General features: G+C 44.7%; 1 protein-coding gene across 4 annotated transcripts in view; it reads right to left on the minus strand.

Annotated features, from left to right (window-relative positions):
* The window catches only part of hmgxb3 (HMG box domain containing 3), a 61,642-nt gene extending 43,052 nt beyond the window's left edge, over positions 1-18,590 (minus strand). Inside the window, exons 1-3 of one of the 4 annotated variants that reach the window (XM_085995785.1) lie at positions 17,770-18,574; positions 4,184-4,334; positions 1,179-1,353 (exon numbers count right to left, since the gene is read on the minus strand). In XM_085995785.1, coding sequence (XP_085851911.1) covers positions 1,179-1,353; positions 4,184-4,332 — 324 coding nt within the window. In that variant the 5' untranslated portion in view covers positions 4,333-4,334; positions 17,770-18,574. Of the gene's footprint in view, positions 1-1,178; positions 1,354-3,401; positions 3,423-4,183; positions 4,335-17,583; positions 17,700-17,769 lie in introns of those variants that run through there. The other 3 variants (XM_085995786.1, XM_085995788.1, XM_085995787.1) reach the window with 3 other exon arrangements.
* Between the last annotated feature and the right edge of the window lie 1,355 nt (positions 18,591-19,945).

The raw sequence follows: 19,945 nt of genomic DNA on the forward strand, positions 1-19,945 counted from the left end.
CAGAAATGAGTAAAAAAAAGTAACTAAAAGTAAAAAAAAGTTATCTGAACCGACTCCTGAATTTTGCCGGTTAACCGACATTTCCGGTTATTTAGTGGCCGGTTAATCGAAAGTTTCCTGTATAGTCATCTCAACCCGAGGCTACAGTCTTGAGAACGCTAGAATGTTATTTTTTTCCTTTAATTAGGTACAGCTTATTTTAGGAAGGGTAGCCATGTTCAGATTTATCTTTTCGTTGACAGCGTTGTTTTAGTGCAAATGGAGACATCCAGTGCTTTGTGTTGCTGACGCACGATGACATCAGCACAAAGATAAACGATTGAAATAAATCACTGCACATTGAATCTAGAAATAATTTCCAGTTACAGATAAATATGATCCAGTACATGCTACAGTCTCTAAATTAGTGGCTTTGAGCCAAATAATATTAAATTGTTTCAATTTATTGCAAGGTCAAGTGACTGAAGATGGGTAGCTGGAGTTAACACCACAACTCTTTAAATCAAGTTGAAAAAGCCCTATTGTTGCTAGAGATGGAAGCTAACAAAATTGCAATTTCAGAGTACTCCTATACTCAGCAGGCAAGTGCATCTATGTGTTGCTGAGCTGTACAGACCAGAGGTCTTCCATTCTACATGCCTCTCATTTAATATCTTTGTTGCTTCCTGCCCTCAAGGTCAATGCCAAGTTCCTCTCGGAGATCTCCTCCTTTAGCCTCTGCACCTGGACACTCGTTCTCCTTGGTGACTTCAAAGTACACTTAAATACCCTTAGTCTCCCTCCTGATTTCTTTACCCTCCCATCTTTCATACCTCATCCTCCATAAAAACTCCCCGAACCACAGCCACCCCGTCAATCTCATTATCACTTGCAACCTCTCCACTAGAGGTTTTGATCAATAACCAGGCTGTCTCTGGCCATTTACTTGTATCCTTCTCTTCCCACATTCCCCCACCGTCACATTAACTGCTTCATATGCCCATGAAAGAGAAAATATAAAAAAGGCTAGTTATTCCAGATTACTCTTACACACTTTGTAGCACCACTGGGTGCTGAGTGATTGCCTGTCTTCTTAGGGGAGAGCAAAGGTTTAAAAGGGGATCTTATAAAAGAAATTAAGGGCTGAAAAATATTTGAACCTGCACATCTATCTATTGTAGGCAAGAAAAAGCTTTTACCGGATCTATTCCTTCTTTTTCCAGCTTTGCCTTTTCAAGGTAAATACTCTTTTCAGCAACACTGAGCCGCCTCCAGCTTTCACTGATTTTCTTGTTTATCTCGGACCGGGGCAAATTAGGAAAGTCTTGTTGCACTTTTAAATGAGTATCGTAATAATACAATAGATATGCTGGCCTGAAACAGACAAAAAATACATTTTAAAGCACTACCTTGCATGTAGCTCCCACACAAACATATCTCAGTATCAACAAAAAAAGAGAAATTTGGAAAAATTGTTCTGTCATTTCAGTGGGAGAATGTCAGATACACCCACAATCAAGTTATCCCACAAGTGAAAGGATTTTGAAACAAAATCAAATTTTTAAAATACTAAATTTAAACCAAAACCACTTATCAAAAATATAGATGTATTTTTAAAGAAATTTTCTTTCATGGGTCAAAATGCCTTTTTCTGGTGTATCTTGGCTTTGTTTCCCCTCTAATTGTAGCAAACTTACCCCTGTCTCAGTTGAAGTTTGCTTAATCAGCAGACAAGGGATTGACCTTGGGACTGTTCTGGTTTCGAAGGCCCAGCTTCTTACTGGATAAGTTTGCCAAGAGATCATAATAGCCACAAGACTTCTAAATAAAGATGACGTTTTGGTGCCAGGGCAACAAAGTTTTCGTATTAAAATATGATTAGGGTTTTATTTAAATACATGTTCCAAATGGTCAGCTTCAAAAAACAAGCTACATGACTATCAAATCAAAAAGTACTTTAAAATTCGACTTGCATTCCTAGTTCTTCAAACAGAATAATGATATATATCACTCCAAGTTTGTGAATCATGGAATTTTACAGCATAGAATTAAGCCATCCATCATGCCTGTGCTGGCTCTCTGAAAGAGCTATCCACTCAGTCCCATTCCTCTGCCTTTCCCCCATATCCTTTTATATTTTAAATGTTTATCCATTTCCCTTTAAAAGTTATTATAGATTCCATTTTCACCAATGTTTCTGGTAGGTTATTCCACATCCCAACGTAAAAAAATTATCCTAACCTCGGCCTTTTTTCTTTTGATGATCTTAAACTTATACTCTCTAGTTAGCGACTCATCAACTGGTGAAAATAGTTTTTTCCCCCCCTCGAATAGTAAAACCCTTCACACTTAAGAACACTTCGATCCGATCGCCCCTTAACCTTATCTGTTCTAATGACAAGAGCCGCTGTTTCCATTGTCTCTCCTCATAATTAACGCTTCTCATCCCGGACGTCATCTTAAGGAGTCTCTTTTGCACCCTCTCCAGGGGCTTGACATCCTTCCTAAAATAAGACATATTTAAACTGTAGCCTAAATGATTTGTGTAGGTTTAGCATTGCCTCTTTGCGGTTATATTTTATATCGCTAGGATCACATATGCTTTTTATGTTTACAGCCCATCAAGCTGTCTTTCCACTTTTAAAGATTTGCCTATTTGAATTCCTAAGTCTCTTGGCTCCTCTACTCCTTTTAAAGTTTTGCCTTTAGTGTATACTTCCTCCTCTCAGTCTTCCTCCCAAAATGTATCACTTCACATTTCTACTCAAGACAATGTTGTGGCTGGGAACTGCACAGATGATTAACTTCAGTAAAGTAAGGCATGACTATTTCAAAAAAGAATCCACTGTACAATTAAGCAGTTTATAGTGGTCACAAATTCAGAAAGAGCTTTTTAAAAAAAATTGAAGTAACTTCATTCCTGCTTTTAAAACTATATGAAATGTCCCATTTCTGTGCCATGGAACATATTCCAGATTGATCACATCCATGATAACCCAAGTGGGAAATGTAAATATTTCCCAGAGCTTTGCAAGTTCAGACCAAATTTGGCAGCACCATACTCAACAGTGTCCAAGGACAGTCTGCCTGTAACTATTGCAGATAGACGGCTCCAGAAGTCATAGAATCACAGTTTTAGAGTGAGGCTGCTGCCATTCAGCCCATCACAACTGTGCCAGCTCTCTGAAAGAGCTATACACCTACTCCCATTCTTCTGCCTTTTCCCATGAATTCATTTTTCTAATATTTATCCACTTCTCTTTTAGAAGCTATTATGGATTCTACTCCTGCTAGTTTCTGCTAGAGCATTCCATGTTGTAACAATGCTCTGTGTAAAAACCAAAATTCTCCTAACCTCTCATTTTGTTCTTGACGATCCTTACATTTATGTCCTCTAGTTACCGACTAATTACTCTATTTACCTCATCAAAATTCCTCAATTTTGAAGAAGTCATCAGATCTCGCCACCTGTTTCTGTTCCAGTCAAGGTTGCCCCAGATGACCTAGTCTCTCCTCAACTCAAGCATCTCATCCTTGATACAATCTTCATAAATCTTTTCATTAGCCTCTCCAAGACCTTGACATCCTTCTGAAAGTAGGGCATCAAAAGCTAGACAATATCCTAATTGTGGCCCAATCAATACTGTAATTTTGTTTAGATTTAGCATTATCTCAGATTAGAATGATTTCTGCATCAATCTAAATTTCAATACATGTTCAGTGTTAAGAAGCAACATTAAAATGGGTGGAGGGTATACCCCTATGGTACAACATATCATTTTGAAAGACGCAACTCCAACAGGAACCTTACTGCGATGCTGATGCTTAAATGGATCAAACTAAAGTTAACTATGTTTGGAACCAGGCTGGCATTGGAACAAAACAAATCTTTGATGTAGGTACTGTTATATGACAATAATGACAATGAAAAGAGAAAGCTTCACATGATAACATTAATCTATGGAGCATGTTGTGCATGTCTTTAAAGAATTCTACCCATCCAGGTGAATACATCAACAGAATTCTATGTGCAGGGAGTGCTGCACAGAATATCTGCACCTAGACTGCCACCATTCAACAGATTTAACACATTAAACACAGAAACGGGATGATAAAGACACATCACCATTAGACAGAACTAGAATATTTAGGATGTGAGATTTCAGATGAATGGTACCTTTTGGATGATAAAGTATTCAGTTACCTGGGTTTTTTGCCTTTTTTACCTCCATCCTCACTTTGATCTCTCCATTTCTTTTTCTTTTTGGGTGGAAAGCTTTTTGTGCAGCTGTAGCAGCCTTCGATTTCTTCTGTTACCAGTGTTATCTCTGCTCCATCATATGGGGCATCCATTCCTTAAGATAAAGAAGATACAAAAGATTAAGAACCATTTGCTAAACTAAAATGCAACCATATGTAACCTATTGAGTAGTACAGGAAACTTTCGATTAACCGGCACCTAAATAACTGGAAATGTCAGTTAACTGGCAAAATTCAGGAGTAGGTTCAGGTAACTTTTATTACTTGCCTTCCTCCATGTGTTGCTGTGCAAGGGTGTGGCTGCAGCTGTTGCTAAGCTACAGAGACGCTTGCAACTTGTGGCCATTGTTTTGAACCAACAGGGTTTGTTGCTTTATACGGAGCTCTCAGCTCCGTATCTTTTACTATAGCTTTCGGTTATCCGGAATTTTTGATGAACCGGCACGTCGGTCCCGTCCGTGCCGGATAAAAAAAAGTTTCCTGTAGTACACACTTTTCAAAGTTTGACACAAGTTTGATATGGCTCGTGCCTAGTGCAGTGTCCAGTAAATAGCATCTGCTGAATAAAAGACGACAACAATTCTATGTTATTTGACCACACGCGTCCTCTGTTCCCTGCTTCCAACACACCAGGTCATTCATTTCATATCATCCTACTAAAAACACGTAGGGGAAAAATTAAAATGTCATTTGTCTCTCTTTTCCCACCATTTTTCTTTGTCCTTTTCCTTTTCAGGACAATTATCATAGAAAACTCAACAATCCATCGATTGGTTATTGGTAAATTGAGTGGAAATTTTCACGAGGCACACACTTTTGAATCTGTTAGCTTCTAGGTTGGTCATGAAGGGAGGGGGAGAAAGACAGAGGCAAAGGGATTTGAGGCGACAGAAAAACTAGGTGAACCAAGAATAATAGCACACTTACAATTTTTTGAAGCAGAGTAACGCAACGTACATGATACTGAAACACAGTATGTCAGGTGCTTCAACAGTGGCCCTCGTGACACATTCTGGCATTTCAGATGATGAACATAGTCACTAGATAATCTGCTTTTACTTATGTTGGCGGAGGGATAAATATTGACCAGGACACCGTTGAAAACTCCTCTGCTCCTCTTCGAATAGCATCAGGAGATCTTTTACATACATCTGAAAGGGGAGAAGGCCTCAGTTTAACGTCTCATCAGAAAGACGTCACCTCCAACAGTACAACACTCCCTCAGTACTGCACTGAAGTGTCAGTCTAGACTATGTGCTCAAGTCTCTGCAGTAGGACTTGAACCCACAACCTCATGACTCAGATGCGAGAGTGCTACCACTAAAGGTAGATAGAAGAAACAGCCTTACATTAGTACTCTTGCCTTAGTCAGAAAGTCGTGGGTTCAAGCCCCACTCCAGACACTTCAGCACATAGTCCAGGTTGACACTTCAGTGCAGGAGCTCATCGGAGGTGCCTTTTTCAGATGAATTTTTAATCGCAGCACCTTCACAACTAAATGTAAAAGATCGCATGGCACTATTTGAAGAAGAGTTTTCCCCCGGTGTCCTAGCCAATATTTATCCCTCAACCAACAGCAGAAAAACAGATGATCTGGTCAGATATTTCACTACTGTTTGTGGGACCTCAATGTGTACAAATTGGCTGCTGCGCTTCCTACAGTAGTGACTGCACTTCTAAAGTACTTCATTGGACATCCCAAAGTGCTTTGCAGCCAGAGGTCATGAAAGGTGCTATTGAATGCAAGCATTTTCTCTCTAATCTCTTGATGTGGAGAAAAGAATCCAAGAGAAAGGTATCGCCACCCTTTTTCTCATCTCCTGGAGACCCAAGAGCAAATCACTCGTCAGGATTTCTCTGGAATATACTGTAGGGCATCACAGAATGGGAGGGGGGAATGATTACCTCACTTAAGTCTCTGCATTCTTACAAAATAGAACTGGAGAGGCTCAAGTGATAAATGCTTAATGGCAGGTCAAGTTTGGTACTAAGAAGCAATTGTTTCTGAATCTTGATAGGAGGAGGAGATAGTTAACAAAGCAATCTGCAGGAGGCAAGAAAAAGGCCACTTCACCGACAGTATTTTAATTGAGAAGCTTTACCCTCACTTCATTAGCAGATTCTCTTACAAAAGACCTTTATGATTGACTATTGTATTGTACTGCTTCATATGCATAGTGCTCCTTTCTTCAAATGCACTGAAAATATGTACTTAGGTTAATTATAAACCAGTAAAAGCTCTGAAATTGCATTTTTTTCTTCTGCCTTGCTGGGTTGATTGAAAGTGTAGTACAAATCTATATACAAAGTCCAGTGCACAGATTATTGCAATTGGGATCATTTGCAATGATAGAATATGTAAAAGGTACAGCTTCCAGTTTATTTGGAGGCCAGGGGTGGGGGGGGGGGGGGGAAAAACACCTCCATTTTAAAATTCTCATCGTTTTCAAATCCCTCCATGGCCTCGTCCCTCCTTAGCTCTAATCTCCTCCAGCCCTAAAATTCCCCCCACCCACCAGTGATTTCTGCGCTCTGCAAATTCTGGCCTCTTGAACATCCCCAATTTTAATCGCTCCACTATTGGCAGTGTCTTCAGCTGCCAAGGCCCTTAGCTCTGGAATTTCCTCCATAAACCTCTCCGCCTCTTTACTTTAAGACGCTCCTTAAAACCTACCTCTTTGACCAAGCCTGCTCCAATTTCTCCTTATGTGGCTCGGTGTCAAATTTTGTTTTTGATAACGCTCCTGTGAAGCGCCTTGGGATGTTTTATTATGTTCAAGGGGGGATATAAATGCAAGTTGTTGTAATTATGTATTCATCAGACTATCAGTGTTGCATTTATACTGGTGCGGTATAAAACAAAGATCTAATTTTTATTGCTGCAACCAACTGTATAAGATTACCGGGAACATAGTGTATGTTTTACACTTCTAGTTTCCACAGAATCATAGCCGTTTACAGCACAAAAAAAAACTATTCCCTCAAAAGATGCAATCGTCTCTGCCTCACCCATTCTCTTAAGTCTTCATGCTCCAATAATTCTGTCACAAAACTTCTCCCCTAACCCCTCCCCTTCACGTTGTGAGGGCTTTAAAATTAATGTCTCCTCGCCACTGTCCAAAGTATAAAATTGGAATCCCAGCATACAAGGGAAGAAACTGCATTTGTATAACACGTCCCACACCCTCAGGACATCCCGACATATTTCACCACCAATTAGTTACTGCAAGTTTGGTTGAGACTAATGATGGTCAAGAGTGGGAGAACTCCCTGCTCCTCTACAAATAATGCCAATACATTTACTACGTCTCATCCAAGAAAGAGGCACTTCTGAGAACGCAACACTGCCTCAATACTGCCATGAAGTGTCAGCCTAGATTACATACTCAAGAGCGAGTCTGGCTTGATCCCACAGCCTTCTGACTGACTGAGCCAAAGCTGAATGGGGCAGCTCTTTCGCAGCCAGCCTAACCTCACCTGAAGACACACGTGGGACTGCTTCCAGCATTCAAAGACCTAGTGCATTCAGACTGAGTCCTTCCCCAACAGCTTTGGCTCTTCCTCCCTTGTGGACTGGAGTTGCTCACTCTCTATGCCAACCTCTTCAAGTCCTAGCAGACTGGCACAACTCGCCTTCTTTCCCCACCCTGAAAATCCAACAGATGGGAATATTCCATATTTCTGCCCCCTGGGGACCAACACACAATGCTGGTCCTTCTCCTTTAGGATCCCACATAGGGGTCACTCGCTCTATCCCCATTCTCACACCACTGTTTCTTCTTCCTCCTCTAAACCCCCCCCCCCCCCGGTTCCACTCAAGGAGACTGCTCTCTCTTCCCTGCATCCTTGGGCTGCTCCCTCACATGTCTCCACTCTTTTTAATCGCCCTCATTCACCTGCCAAAGTGGGTTCTAAACTGGCCAAGTAGTTGAGGCGCTGGGTTACTACTGCATTCGTTCCATTTTATCAATGATTTAGATATAGGGCTAGAGGGAGTGGTGTTAAAAACCACTATCAAAATAGGAGGTATAGTTAACCTTTAGAAGACCAAAGGAAGCTGCAGAGATATTGATCAGATGGGGGAAATGGGCTAAAACAGTGGCAGTTGGAATTCAAAGGCAGTAAGTGTGAGGTAGTACATTTTGGTTAAAAAAAGCAGTAATTATACCGAGTGGAAGTAGGTTCAGCACAGCGGAAGAGCCGAAGGATTTGGAAGTACAAGTTCACAGGACATTAAAGGCAGTACCTCAGGTTGATAAAGGCATAAAAAAACTAATGGAATTCTCGGTTTTATCACGAAGCATAGAATATAAAAGCCGAGGTAATTACGAACCTATATAAAACCTTAATAAAACCTAATTTGGTACACTATTAGATTCTACACAGTAGGAAGGATATTGAGGCTTTAGAAAGGGTCCATTACAACTTCACTGGGATGCTGCCTGGGATTTTTTTTCCAGTAGAAAAGCACAGATTACGGGGCGATAGAATAGGTTTAAAAAATAAGCTATTGGTAATGTGCCTAATATTTCTTTACATGGCAGATTGTGAGCACCTGGTCTTCCGGGGGTGGCAAGGCTTTGGTAGCCGGCTCCCTGTTGTAGCGAGCGTAGAAGTTGTTAAGCCCCTCCGGAAGGGAGGCATCGCTAACCGGGGGGCTGGTGTCTACGGAGGTCACGGTCCATCATCAAGGACCCTGCCCACCCCAGCCACGGTCTGTTCGCCCTCCTGCCATCTGGGAGACGCTGCAGATGCATTCACACCCGTGCGACCAGATTTAGGAACAGCTTCTTTCCCAGGGCTGTCATCCTACTGAACTCCACAAACAAACTCTAAAGCCTGCACATCTGCCAATGCACTTTATTATGGTTATGTTATGTTAATATACTACAAGCCAAATGTATGTTGAATGTTTAAATGTCTTAATCCAAATGGACACTCTCGGGAGCCGCAAGCCTACATTTCGTTGTACTGCACTTGTGCACTAACAATGACAATAAAAGTTGATTTGATTTGAAATATTGTTTGATGACGCTCCTGTGAAGCACCCTGTGACTTTTTACGAAGTTAAAGGCACTATATAAATGCAGAAAATGCTGGAAATACTCTGCAGGTCAGGCAGCATCTGTAGAGAGAGAAACAGAGTTAACGTTTCAGGTTGATGACCCTTTGTCAGAACTGGAAAAAGCTGGCGATGGGACAGGTTTTTAAGCAAGTGTAGAGGCAGGGAAGAACAAAAGGGAATGTCTGTGATAGGGTGGAAGGCAGGAGCGATTAAGAGACAAAAGGGATGATGGTGCAAAGCAAAAGGAGATGCTATTGGGACAGGTTAAGAAACAAAAGATGGCTCTAGATGAAGTGTAAATGGCAATGGCAGGATGATTAACAGCTGCCATGTGAGAGAGGGGGAAAAAAAAGATGGGGGCAAAGGTTATGGTCTGGAATTATTGAACCCTATGTTGAGTCCAGAAGGCTGTAAAGTGCCTAATCGAAAGAGGTGCTGCTGTTCCTTGGGCTTACACTTGTTCCAATAAAGCTCAACGTAAGAGGCCAAGGATAGAGAGGTCAGAGTGGGAGTGGAGCGGAGAATTAAAGTGACAGGCACCAGAAGCTCGGGGCCACCCTTACGGGCTGAACAGAGGTGTTCCGCAAAGCGGTCACCCAATCTGCGTTTGGTCTCCCCATTGTAGAGGAGGCCGCATCGTGAGCAGCGAATACACTATACTAAATTGCAAGTAGTACAAGGAAATTGCTGCTTCACCTGGAAGGGGTGTTTGGGGCTCTGGAAGGGAGGAGGTAAAAGGGCAGGTATTGCATCTCCTGCACTCGCACGGGAAGGTGCCGGGTGAAGGGGAGTTGGGGGTGATGGAGGTGTGGACCAGGGTGTCGCGGAGGGAGCGATCCCTTCGGAATGCTGAAATGGGAGGTGAGGGGAATTAAGATGTGTTTGGTGGTTGGATCACACTGGAGGTGGCGGAAGATGATCTGTCGAATGTGGAGGCTGGTGGGGTGAAAGGCGAGGACAAGGGGAACCCTATTGTGGTTCCGGAAGGGAGGGGAAGGGGTGAGAGCAGAAGTGCGGGCAATAGAATGGACATGGTCAAGGGCTGTGTCAACCACGGTAGAGGGGAATCCTCAGTTGAGGAAAAATGAAGACATGTCGGAAGCACTAGTATGGAAGGTGGCATCGTCAGAGCAGATGCGGCGGAGACAGAGAAACTGGGGGAATGGAATAGAGTCCTTACAGGAAGCGGGGTGGGAGGAAGTGTAGTCCAGGTAGCTGTGGGAGTCAGTGGGCTTATAGTGAATGATTGTTAATAGCCTATCCCCAGAGATGGAGACAGAGAAGTTGAGGAAGGGAAGGGAAGAGTCGGAGATGGACCATGTGAAGGTGAGGGAAGGGTGGAATTGGAAGCAAAGTGAATGAAATTTTCTAGTTCAGGGCGAGAGCAGGAAACGGCACCAATACAATCATCAATGTACCGGAAAAAGAGGTGAGGGAGGGGACCCAAGTAGGACTGGAACAAAGAATGTTCCACATATCCCATGAAAAGGCAGGCATAGCTAGGACCCATGTGGGTTCCCACAGCAACACATTTAATTTGGAGGAAGTGAGTGAGTCAAAGGAGAAGTTGTTCAATGTGAGAACAAGTTGAGCCAGGTGAAGGAGGGTGGTGTTGGAAGGGGACTGGTTGGGCCTCTGTTCAAGGACGAAGCGGAGCACCCTCAGGCCATCCTGGTGGGGGATGGAGGTGGAGAGGGATTGGACGTCCATAGTGAAAAGGAGACGGTTGGGGCCAGGAAACTGTTCAAGTGGTGGAGGAGTCGCGGATGTCGGTGAGAAGAGACTGGACAAGGGGAGAAAAAAAAGTCGAGATAGGAAGAGTTAAGTTCCGTGGGGCAAGAACAGGCTGAAACGATGGGTCTACCAGGGCAGTACTGTTTGTGGATTCCCTTTTGTTCTTTCCTCCCCTCCGCCCCCCCCTCCCTGCCCCTACACTTGCTTAAAAACCTGTTACATCTCCGACTTTTTCCAGTTCTGACGAAGGGTCATCGACCTAAAACGTTAACTCCGTTTCTCTCTCTACAGATGCTGCCTGACCTGCTGCGTAGTTCCAGCATTTTCTGTTTTTATTTCAGATTTCTAACATCTGCAGTGTTTTGCTTTTGTATATAAATGCAAGTTGTGGTAGATGGGAGCAAGGATGAGGGATCTCAAATGAGAGACCATAGATACAAGATTAAATCAAAGATCTAAAACAAAGGGGTGTAGTGTATGTACCTTGAAGAAGGAACTATATTCTGCAGCCCCTGTATACTGCAGTACCAGTAGTGCCCACCCCTGTATATAAGCCTGTGTAGTAACTTTGTATAGTAGTTCCAGTTTTGTCTCCATTCAGTAAGCACCTGTTATAACCAACTCCTGCAGTCCGTGTCTCAATTACACACGGACATTACATTGGCGACGAACAGATCCGAACTTACCTACAGTTCTGCACCACCTCACGGGGATCCAGCCCTGAAGCGAAGTTATTAGAGGTCGAAGCCAGAAGGAAGAAATCCAAAAAGAAAAAAAAACAAACAGAAGAAACGGGCGTCGACCGTGGGCAACCGCCCTCTGATTCATCGAATTCGAAGATTTGCAGGAGAGGCTGTCGAGAGCTGGGCTTGGTTCTCCAGTCTATGGTGTTCCAGCTAATCGGGCTGGTGGCAGGTAGTACACTGATCCTTCCTGGGCTGCGGCGGGCTAGAGCCCAATCGGGTGGCTTTTCAACGGGGCCAAGCAGCGTTGTCGGGAAGAGGGGAGAGAGAGAGAGAGAGAGAGAGAGAGGGTGGAGCACACAGGGCGCGGCCGGTGCTACGAAGCCGGGCAGCGTACAGACCCGAGAAGAGGGAGGAAAGTGTCCCATAGGGTCTGCTCTGACGACGGGAACAGTAGTTAAAATAAAAGAAATTAGAAGCGCAGAAAGCCGCGAGGAGCTGCAGTTTGCCACGGGGACCGCGGAGAGCGGCGTTGGCAGCAGCGCGGGGGGAAGCGCGCGAAGACCATAGGGCGTCGCCATCAAGGCATACAAACGCCAGCAACGGAAAAGGCAGAAAGCGCGGGAGGCGCCATCTTAATCCAGCGCGGAAGAAGGAAAAGTGCAGGAGGCGCCATTTTGTTCAATCGGGGAAGAAGGCAAAGCGCAGGAGGCGCCATCTTAGATCTCCAAGATGCCGAAGACTGGCAATATCACTGCCTTCGATAATGAAATAGAAGACTGGACCACGTATGTGGAAAGAGTCGAAGTATATTTCAAGGCAAATGAAGTAGCCGATGAGAAAAAGGCATCGGTACTACTAAACTTAATTAATGGGCGCAAGAACGTACGGCCTATTGCGGAATCTGATCACTCCAGTCAAACTGATGAAGAGTTTTAACGAAATTGTTGATATCCTACAGGAACACCTAAATCCTACACCGCTGCTGATAGCGGAAAGATTTAAATTCCACAAGAGAAATCAGCATAAAGATGAGAGCAATGCTGATTACCTTACGGAACTACGCAAGCTATCAAAGCACTGCCAGTTCGGAGCAGGACTGGCAGATACCCTACGGGACAAATTTGTCTGTGGACTCCTGAGTGAAGGAACCCAGAAGAGGTTACTCTCAGAGAAAGAGCTGACGCTAGATAGGGCTTGCAGCGTGGCAGTATCGTACGAAGCAGCAGCAAGGGGAGCTGCGGAAATACAGCAAAAGCCACAGGAATACAGCACCCATGAAATGACACGGGGATTTGAAAAATGTTATCGCTGCGGCAGAACAACCCATGACCAGAAGGACTGCTGGTTCAAGGACAAAACATGCAGGCAATGCGGAAAGATGGGACACATTGCACGAGTTTGCAGGTCCGGGAAGAAGACTAACGACAACAAAAAGACTACTAAGGAAAAGTACAGGAAAGTACAAAAGATGACGGACAGTAGTTCCGAAGACCAGAAGAGCGATAGTGAATCCGGGAACAAGAGACTAAGCTGTCTCAAACTACACAACGTAATCGCAAAAGAGGATCACCGAACCATTTGGGTCACCCCCACGATAGCAGGGTCCCAAGTCAAAATGGAATTGGATACAGGATCAGCCCTGACCGTCATGAATCGACGAGACTACGAGCGGCTATTCTCACACATACCCTTGAAAGACACATCCATTGTCTTGAAGACCAAAACGGGGCAGAAAGTATACCCCAGAGGGAAAACAAGGGTGCCTGTCGAATACAACGGCAAGGAAATACAGAAATTGTATCTGTACATACTGCAAGATGGTGGACCACCGTTATTGGGACGTGAATGGATCAGAAAGATAAGTTTAGACTGGCACTCCATTCAGGCACCGACTGTGGCTGGTAAAAAGGATGACGACGTCACACCTGGACGAATGTCAAAAATCTTAGCTAATGCTAAAGAGGTATTTCAACAAGGACTGGGAACTCTTAAAGGTGTAACCGCCTCGATAAAAAAAGAGAATGCAATTCCCAAGTTTTTCAAAGCAAGACCGGTACCGTATGCAATTCGCCCAGCCGTCGAGGCAGAGCTGGAGAATGCAGGCGTGTTATCTAAGGTAGACTGGAGCGAGTGCACGACACCCATCGTTCCTGTCATGAAGAAAACGTTAAACAATAAGTCTGAGGAGCCAAGGAAGGTTCGCATCTGTGGGGACTTCAAGGTGACTGTGAACCCAGTCCTTCACACAGTACAGTATCCTCTTCCGAGGATAGAAGATACTTTCGCCTCACTATCTGGAGGGAAACGTTTTACAAAAATTGACCTAGCGCAAGCATATTTGCAGATGGAAGTTGAAGAATCCTCTAGGAGCTATCTCACGATAAACACTCACAAAGGTCTTTACCAGTATAATCGACTGGTATTCAGAGTAGCATCAGCTCCGGCTATATGGCAAAGAGCGATGGAACAAGTCCTGCAAGGGATTCCGGGGACTCAGTGTTACTTGGACGACATCCTAGTGACAGGTGAAAATGAGGGACCACCTTGCCAACCTAGAGCAGGTGCTCACTAGACTAAGAGAACATGGGCTACGAGCCAATCGCCCCAAGTGCGAGTTTTTAAAGAAACAAATATCGTATTGTGGCCACGTGATTGATGAAGAGGGGTTACATAAGTCCCCTGACAAAATTGAAGCGGCAGTTAAGGCTCCAGCGCCTGAAAATGTGTCGCAACTGAGGTCATTCCTCGGATTGGTGAATTACTACCATAAGTTTTTGCCAAATTTGTCCACAATTCTGCACCCACTGAACGCCCTGCTACAAACTGGAGTAGCATGGAAATGGAGCGATGAATGTAAGCGGGCCTTTCAGAGTAAAGGCCTGATCACTTCAAGAGAAGTATTGGCTCACTACAACCCATCACTACCGATAAGACTGGCGTGTGATGCGTCTCCCTACGGCGTTGGAGCGGTACGGTCACATAAATTCCTTGATGGTTCAGAGAGGCCGATAGCTTTTGCGTCACGCTCGTTAACTTCAGCCGAGCGTAACTACGCCCAGATTGACAGAGAGGCCCTCAGCCTGGTGTGGGGGGTGAAGAAGTTCAATCACTACCTGCACGGACAGAAATTTACTCTACTAACTGATCATCAACCTCTTGTCTCCATTTTCAACCCCAAGAAGGGCGTCCCGATAATGACAGCACAACGGCTACAGAGGTGGTCCCTTTTCCTAGGGGCACACCAATATGACCGAGTACAAAAGAACTAAACAGCATGGGAATGCTGATGGATTGTCGCGCCTACCGTTGCCGATGGTGGAAGAAGTACCTGCAGTGGATCCTGTGGAGATATTCCACTCGACCATAGTCGAATGTCTACCTGTGACGAATGCAAACATAGAAAAGGAAACACGAAATGACCCGACACTCTCCAGGGTCTATGATTTAACGGTGAAGGGATGGCCAGCACATGGCGAACCACTGTTGCCAGCATTCTCGCCGAGAAGAGAACAGCTGTCAGTGTGCCGAGGAACCTTGATGTGTGGATCCAGAGTAGTAATTCCACCCAAATTGAAGGAGTGCTCAATGAGGGTCATCTGGGAGGGGTAAAAAAGAACTTAGCCAGAGCGTTTGTGTGGTGGCCGGGAATCGATAGAGAAATCGAAGAGATGACCAAGAGCTGTACAGGATGCCAGAAGGTCCAAAACGCCCCACCACAAGCCCCTCTACATCCATGGGAGTGGCCCTCATCTCCATGGCAAAGGGTACACATTGATTTTGCTGGTCCATTTATGGACTCGATGTTTTTAATTGCAGTGGATGCACATTCAAAGTGGCCAGAGGTAATAAAAATGTCCTCAACCACCACAGAAAAAACTATCACAGTCTTACGAACCATATTCGCCAGAAATGGGCTGCCTGAACAGATTTGCTCCGACAATGGACCACAGTTTGTGTCTGAAGAGTTCCGGAGGTTCTTAAAGAACAATGGTGTTAAGCATTACACATCCGCCCCATATCATCCAGCCACCAATGGATTGGCTGAGGGGTTCGTTCAAACATTCAAGAAGGCTATCAAGGCAATGTGTAATGAAGACATACCCCTACAACACAAGGTGGATAACTTGTTTGCCTACCGGAATGCGACACATGCGGTTACCAACCAAACTCCAGCCATGATGTTCTTCAATCGAAGACTAAGATGCCGCTTGGATTTGGTTAAGCCAAACATCAGAAGAGATGTGGAGAACAGGCAGTTTCAGAATATGAATGAAAGGCCAACCAGGAGTTTCAAGATAGGTCAACCAGTTTTGGCCCGGGACTACCGCACAGAGAAATGGCAGCCAGGAACGATCTGCACACGGCAAGGACCTCTAATGTATACCGTGGACGTTGGAGAGAGCATTGTAAGATGCCATGCTGACCAGATTCTAGAGTCACTGGAAAACGTCAAATCTACACCACGATCCTATACACCTGGTGATGAAACCGAAGTACCAATTGCATCTACCTCAGAATCGGTGATATTGGAAGCAGACGAACCAAACAACGACGTTGATCCCGAATCAACTTTGCCAGAAGAACCTGATACCCCAAAGAGGCGTTATCCGGACAGAATCAAGAAGCCTCCTCAAAGACTGAATTTATAATTGATTTAACTTCAGCTAATGTATATAGCAACTGTAATTGTAAATATGTTATTTAATTATTAATCGAATGTTATGTACTGTTTAGCTAAAAGGGAAGGAATTGTAGTGTATGTACCTTGAAGGAACTATATTCTGCAGCCCCTGTATACTGCAGTACCAGTAGTGACCACCCCTGTATATAAGCCTGTGTAGTAACTTTGTATAGTTGTTCCAGTTTTGTCTCCATTCAGTAAACACCTGTTATAACCAACTTCTGCAGTCCGTGTCTCAATTACACACGGACATTACAAGGGGCATAAGAAACTTTACATAAAGAGTTGCGTGGCTGTGGAATTCACTGCCAGGGTTAGTGGTTGAGGCAGGAACCTTCAGCATTCAAGAGTAAATTGGCTAGGTTGACAAAGGATAAGGGATTGAAGGGATGTGGGAAATGGGTGGACAAATGTGATTGGGGCTTTTCCCTGGGGAGGAGGGGTTAAATAATGACAGAGACTGGGACAAATGGCTCATTTGTGGCTCAGTTGGTAGCACTCTTGCCTCTGAGTCAGAAGGTTGTGTGTTCATGTCCCACTACACAGAGACTTGAGCACAAAAATCCAGGCCGACACTCTAGTGCCGTAATGAGGGAGTGCTGCAGTCTCGGATGAGATGTTAAACCAAGGCCCTGTCTGCTCTCTCAGGTGGGTGTAAAAGATCCTATGGCACAATTTCAAAGGGGAGCAGGGGAATTATCTCGTGTCCTAGCCAATATTTAGTCCTCAATTCAACATTTAAAGCAGATTACAGTATCTGGTCATTATCACATTGCTGTGTGTGGGAGCTTGCTGTGAACATATTGGCTGTAGCGTTTCCTACATAAGTGACAACGCTTCAAAAAGTACTTCATTAGCTGTAAAGTGCTTTGGGACGTCCGCTGGTCATAAAAGGCGCTATATAAATTCAGGTTTTTTTAAAAAAAATTCCATGTTGCAACTTGTGGAGCTGCTCCCTCAGGGTCCCACACACTGAGGCCACTTCTTCTCATGTCTCCCACAGAGCCCCACGCACTGTGGTTGTTGCCTCTTCCCTTTGGATATCACACCGCCGTGGTCTGCTCCTTCTCATTTCCCAAACCACCTTCGGTGCCCCGCAGTGGAGCCGCTCCTTCTCTTTTCCTCCCTCCCCTCCCGGCTCCTGCAAGGTCCGGGCTCTCTGCTACTCACATACTCACAAACACACCGCCTGGCGGCCAATGAGCGGCAGCCTTATTGTCCTGTGTCTCCGTGAACTCTGCCCACACTGGCGGGGAGAAGGCGGGGGTGGAATCCCGCCTCCGCGCCCCACAAATTCGAGTCCCGCATTAAAGCTAAAACAACAGGCGCCGCACGCGTGCATCCGCCGCTACTGTTGGCCTTACCGTGGCTGCGGTTCACGGTTTTGCATTCCAGTTCCGCACCTTTCTGATCCAAAATACAAAATGGCGCCGTTGCTACGTTGAGGTTCTCCAATCCGATCACGACGTCAATTTGCCTTGGGCGGGAGCTAGCCTATCAGAGCCGCCGTATTAGGCACGTGGAGACACGACGTGACGATTGCAGGATGCCGGACTTTCGGCGCCGAGCCAGTGACGCCTGCGCAGTACTGACTGGAGCTGGGCTGAAGCCACTCAATCGCCATCTTGGTGATGGAAAGTGCTGCAGAAACTATCCTTCTTAAGCATATGCGAACCTGCAAAGTCTAACTTTTATGTACTGCTTAAAAATTAACAGCTCCATGTATTTAAATCACTTTGCACTGGCCACTACTTACAATTATCATGTCCATGATATTTTTCAGCACAGGTTACCAACTGCATTTGGCTCCTTTAGCTTGCCATCCGGAGAAACCCTCCCCCCACGTCATCGCAATGATTCCAGAGATTTTCCTCTTCTGCCCTACTTAAAAGACCATTCCAAGTATTAGTTACCCTTTGAGTGAAAAACAGCTTCCTAACATCTGTTCTGCACTTTCCTTTTACCTCTTTTGACCAATGTTCCATTAACCTGTAGTTGTAGCTTACTTGAAGCAGTGCTCTGGATTAACTTTTTCAATTTCACTTTTAAAAGAATGAGGGAACGCCTTACGAGGCTGAAGTCTATTTAAAAAAAAACTTTTCTTCATAACTTCAACCACATAGTAGGATCACTTGTGCAACCCTTCTCCATACAACCTCTAGTTAGAAGTTTCACTTGTGCCTTGCTAACACCTGAATGCAATATCAAGGCACAACCATACCACAGCATTTTACAGCCAGACTATTGAAATGGTGCACCATTAACATTTGGACTCCATGTGATTGGCTGAGTACCAGAGAAACTTTGCTGCAGGAAAATAGGGAAAAGCTTAAGTAGACTGCAGCTTCATCAGAAGCTGGAGCCAGGAAATAGTGCAATCCAACAGAAAACAGCAGGGGAATACAGCAATTTGTAGCTGCTGCATGTTTCTCTGCAGGCTTCACTTACATAGGAAACTTCTTGCACACCCGTGGCTATGGATTCTAGATATATTACTGATTTGCCAAAGTGATTGCCTCTTTATCTAGTCTACAGCAGAAGTGGATACTGCTATGATGGTAACATAAAAACTCTGCTTTTTGTTCAGTTGATATTAAAAGGGAAACCACAGGTATACAGCATTACTGATAAATATCCACAGGTGTAGGGGGTGGTGTGTGCGCCCAGTCAGTTATGCCCCTGACTGCCTGTGAGCGGTTCGAATCGTTCCCACTCCCCTGGGTTCTAGACACCGGACTTGGGTACAGGCGGCGATACAGAAAACTCGAATAGACAGGTGGTTTGGTGTAAGAAAACCAAGATTTTATTAAAACAGAAACAAAAACACAGTCTTATGAGAAATTACTGGTAGAAAAATTACAAGCATATAACAATAATTATACAGGGAATGGGGAACACACGGCACATCGAGGGGAAAACAACTACTTTAACAATCCCCTTATCCTTATCCCACCCCTATACCTAACTAGATTAAGCTATGAGGGGCCAGGAATTCATGCTCACCAATCCAAAGCAAAGCCTGTTGTTTTAGCAATTGCGAGTTTTGAGGTCTGGTCTCCTGTCCTTTGGGGTACTCCGTCGCCACGTGGTCTCAGGGCGCGGTGCTGGAGCTGTTGCTGCGACACACCTTTCTTCTTAGCTACTGTCGTTGTCTCGTCGCGATGTTTTCTCTTCTTCTCCCTCGGGCAGTCGTCGGCGGTAACGTTGCGTCAGCGAGACGGTTGGCAGTCTTCACTGCTTACATTTTCCTACCTATTCTTGGAATGCCAGTATATTTGTGATGGCGTGGACACCTGCGTTTAACGCCTGCTTAATCGCAGTGTTTAACTAGCCAACTTAGTCTCACTGTCCATATATTTTCTTCCCCCAAGCGCCAGCTTATAACTAGGCTCTCGTTCTTAATTAATGCGTCTTCTGCTGCCCTTCTCTGCTCTTGTCAGGTCTTTACCTTTTTCTTCGTCTCGCCTCGTTTCGTCTTGTCTTGCCCTTTTGTGGCCCGTGTGTCCTGTATGACTTTGGACTCGGGTCTCATCCCCCACC

This window comes from Somniosus microcephalus, chromosome 8 (genome assembly GCF_052327205.1).
Source record: "Somniosus microcephalus isolate GS21.2 chromosome 8, FLI_Smic_1.0, whole genome shotgun sequence".
In the NCBI taxonomy this organism is placed as follows: domain Eukaryota; kingdom Metazoa; phylum Chordata; class Chondrichthyes; order Squaliformes; family Somniosidae; genus Somniosus; species Somniosus microcephalus.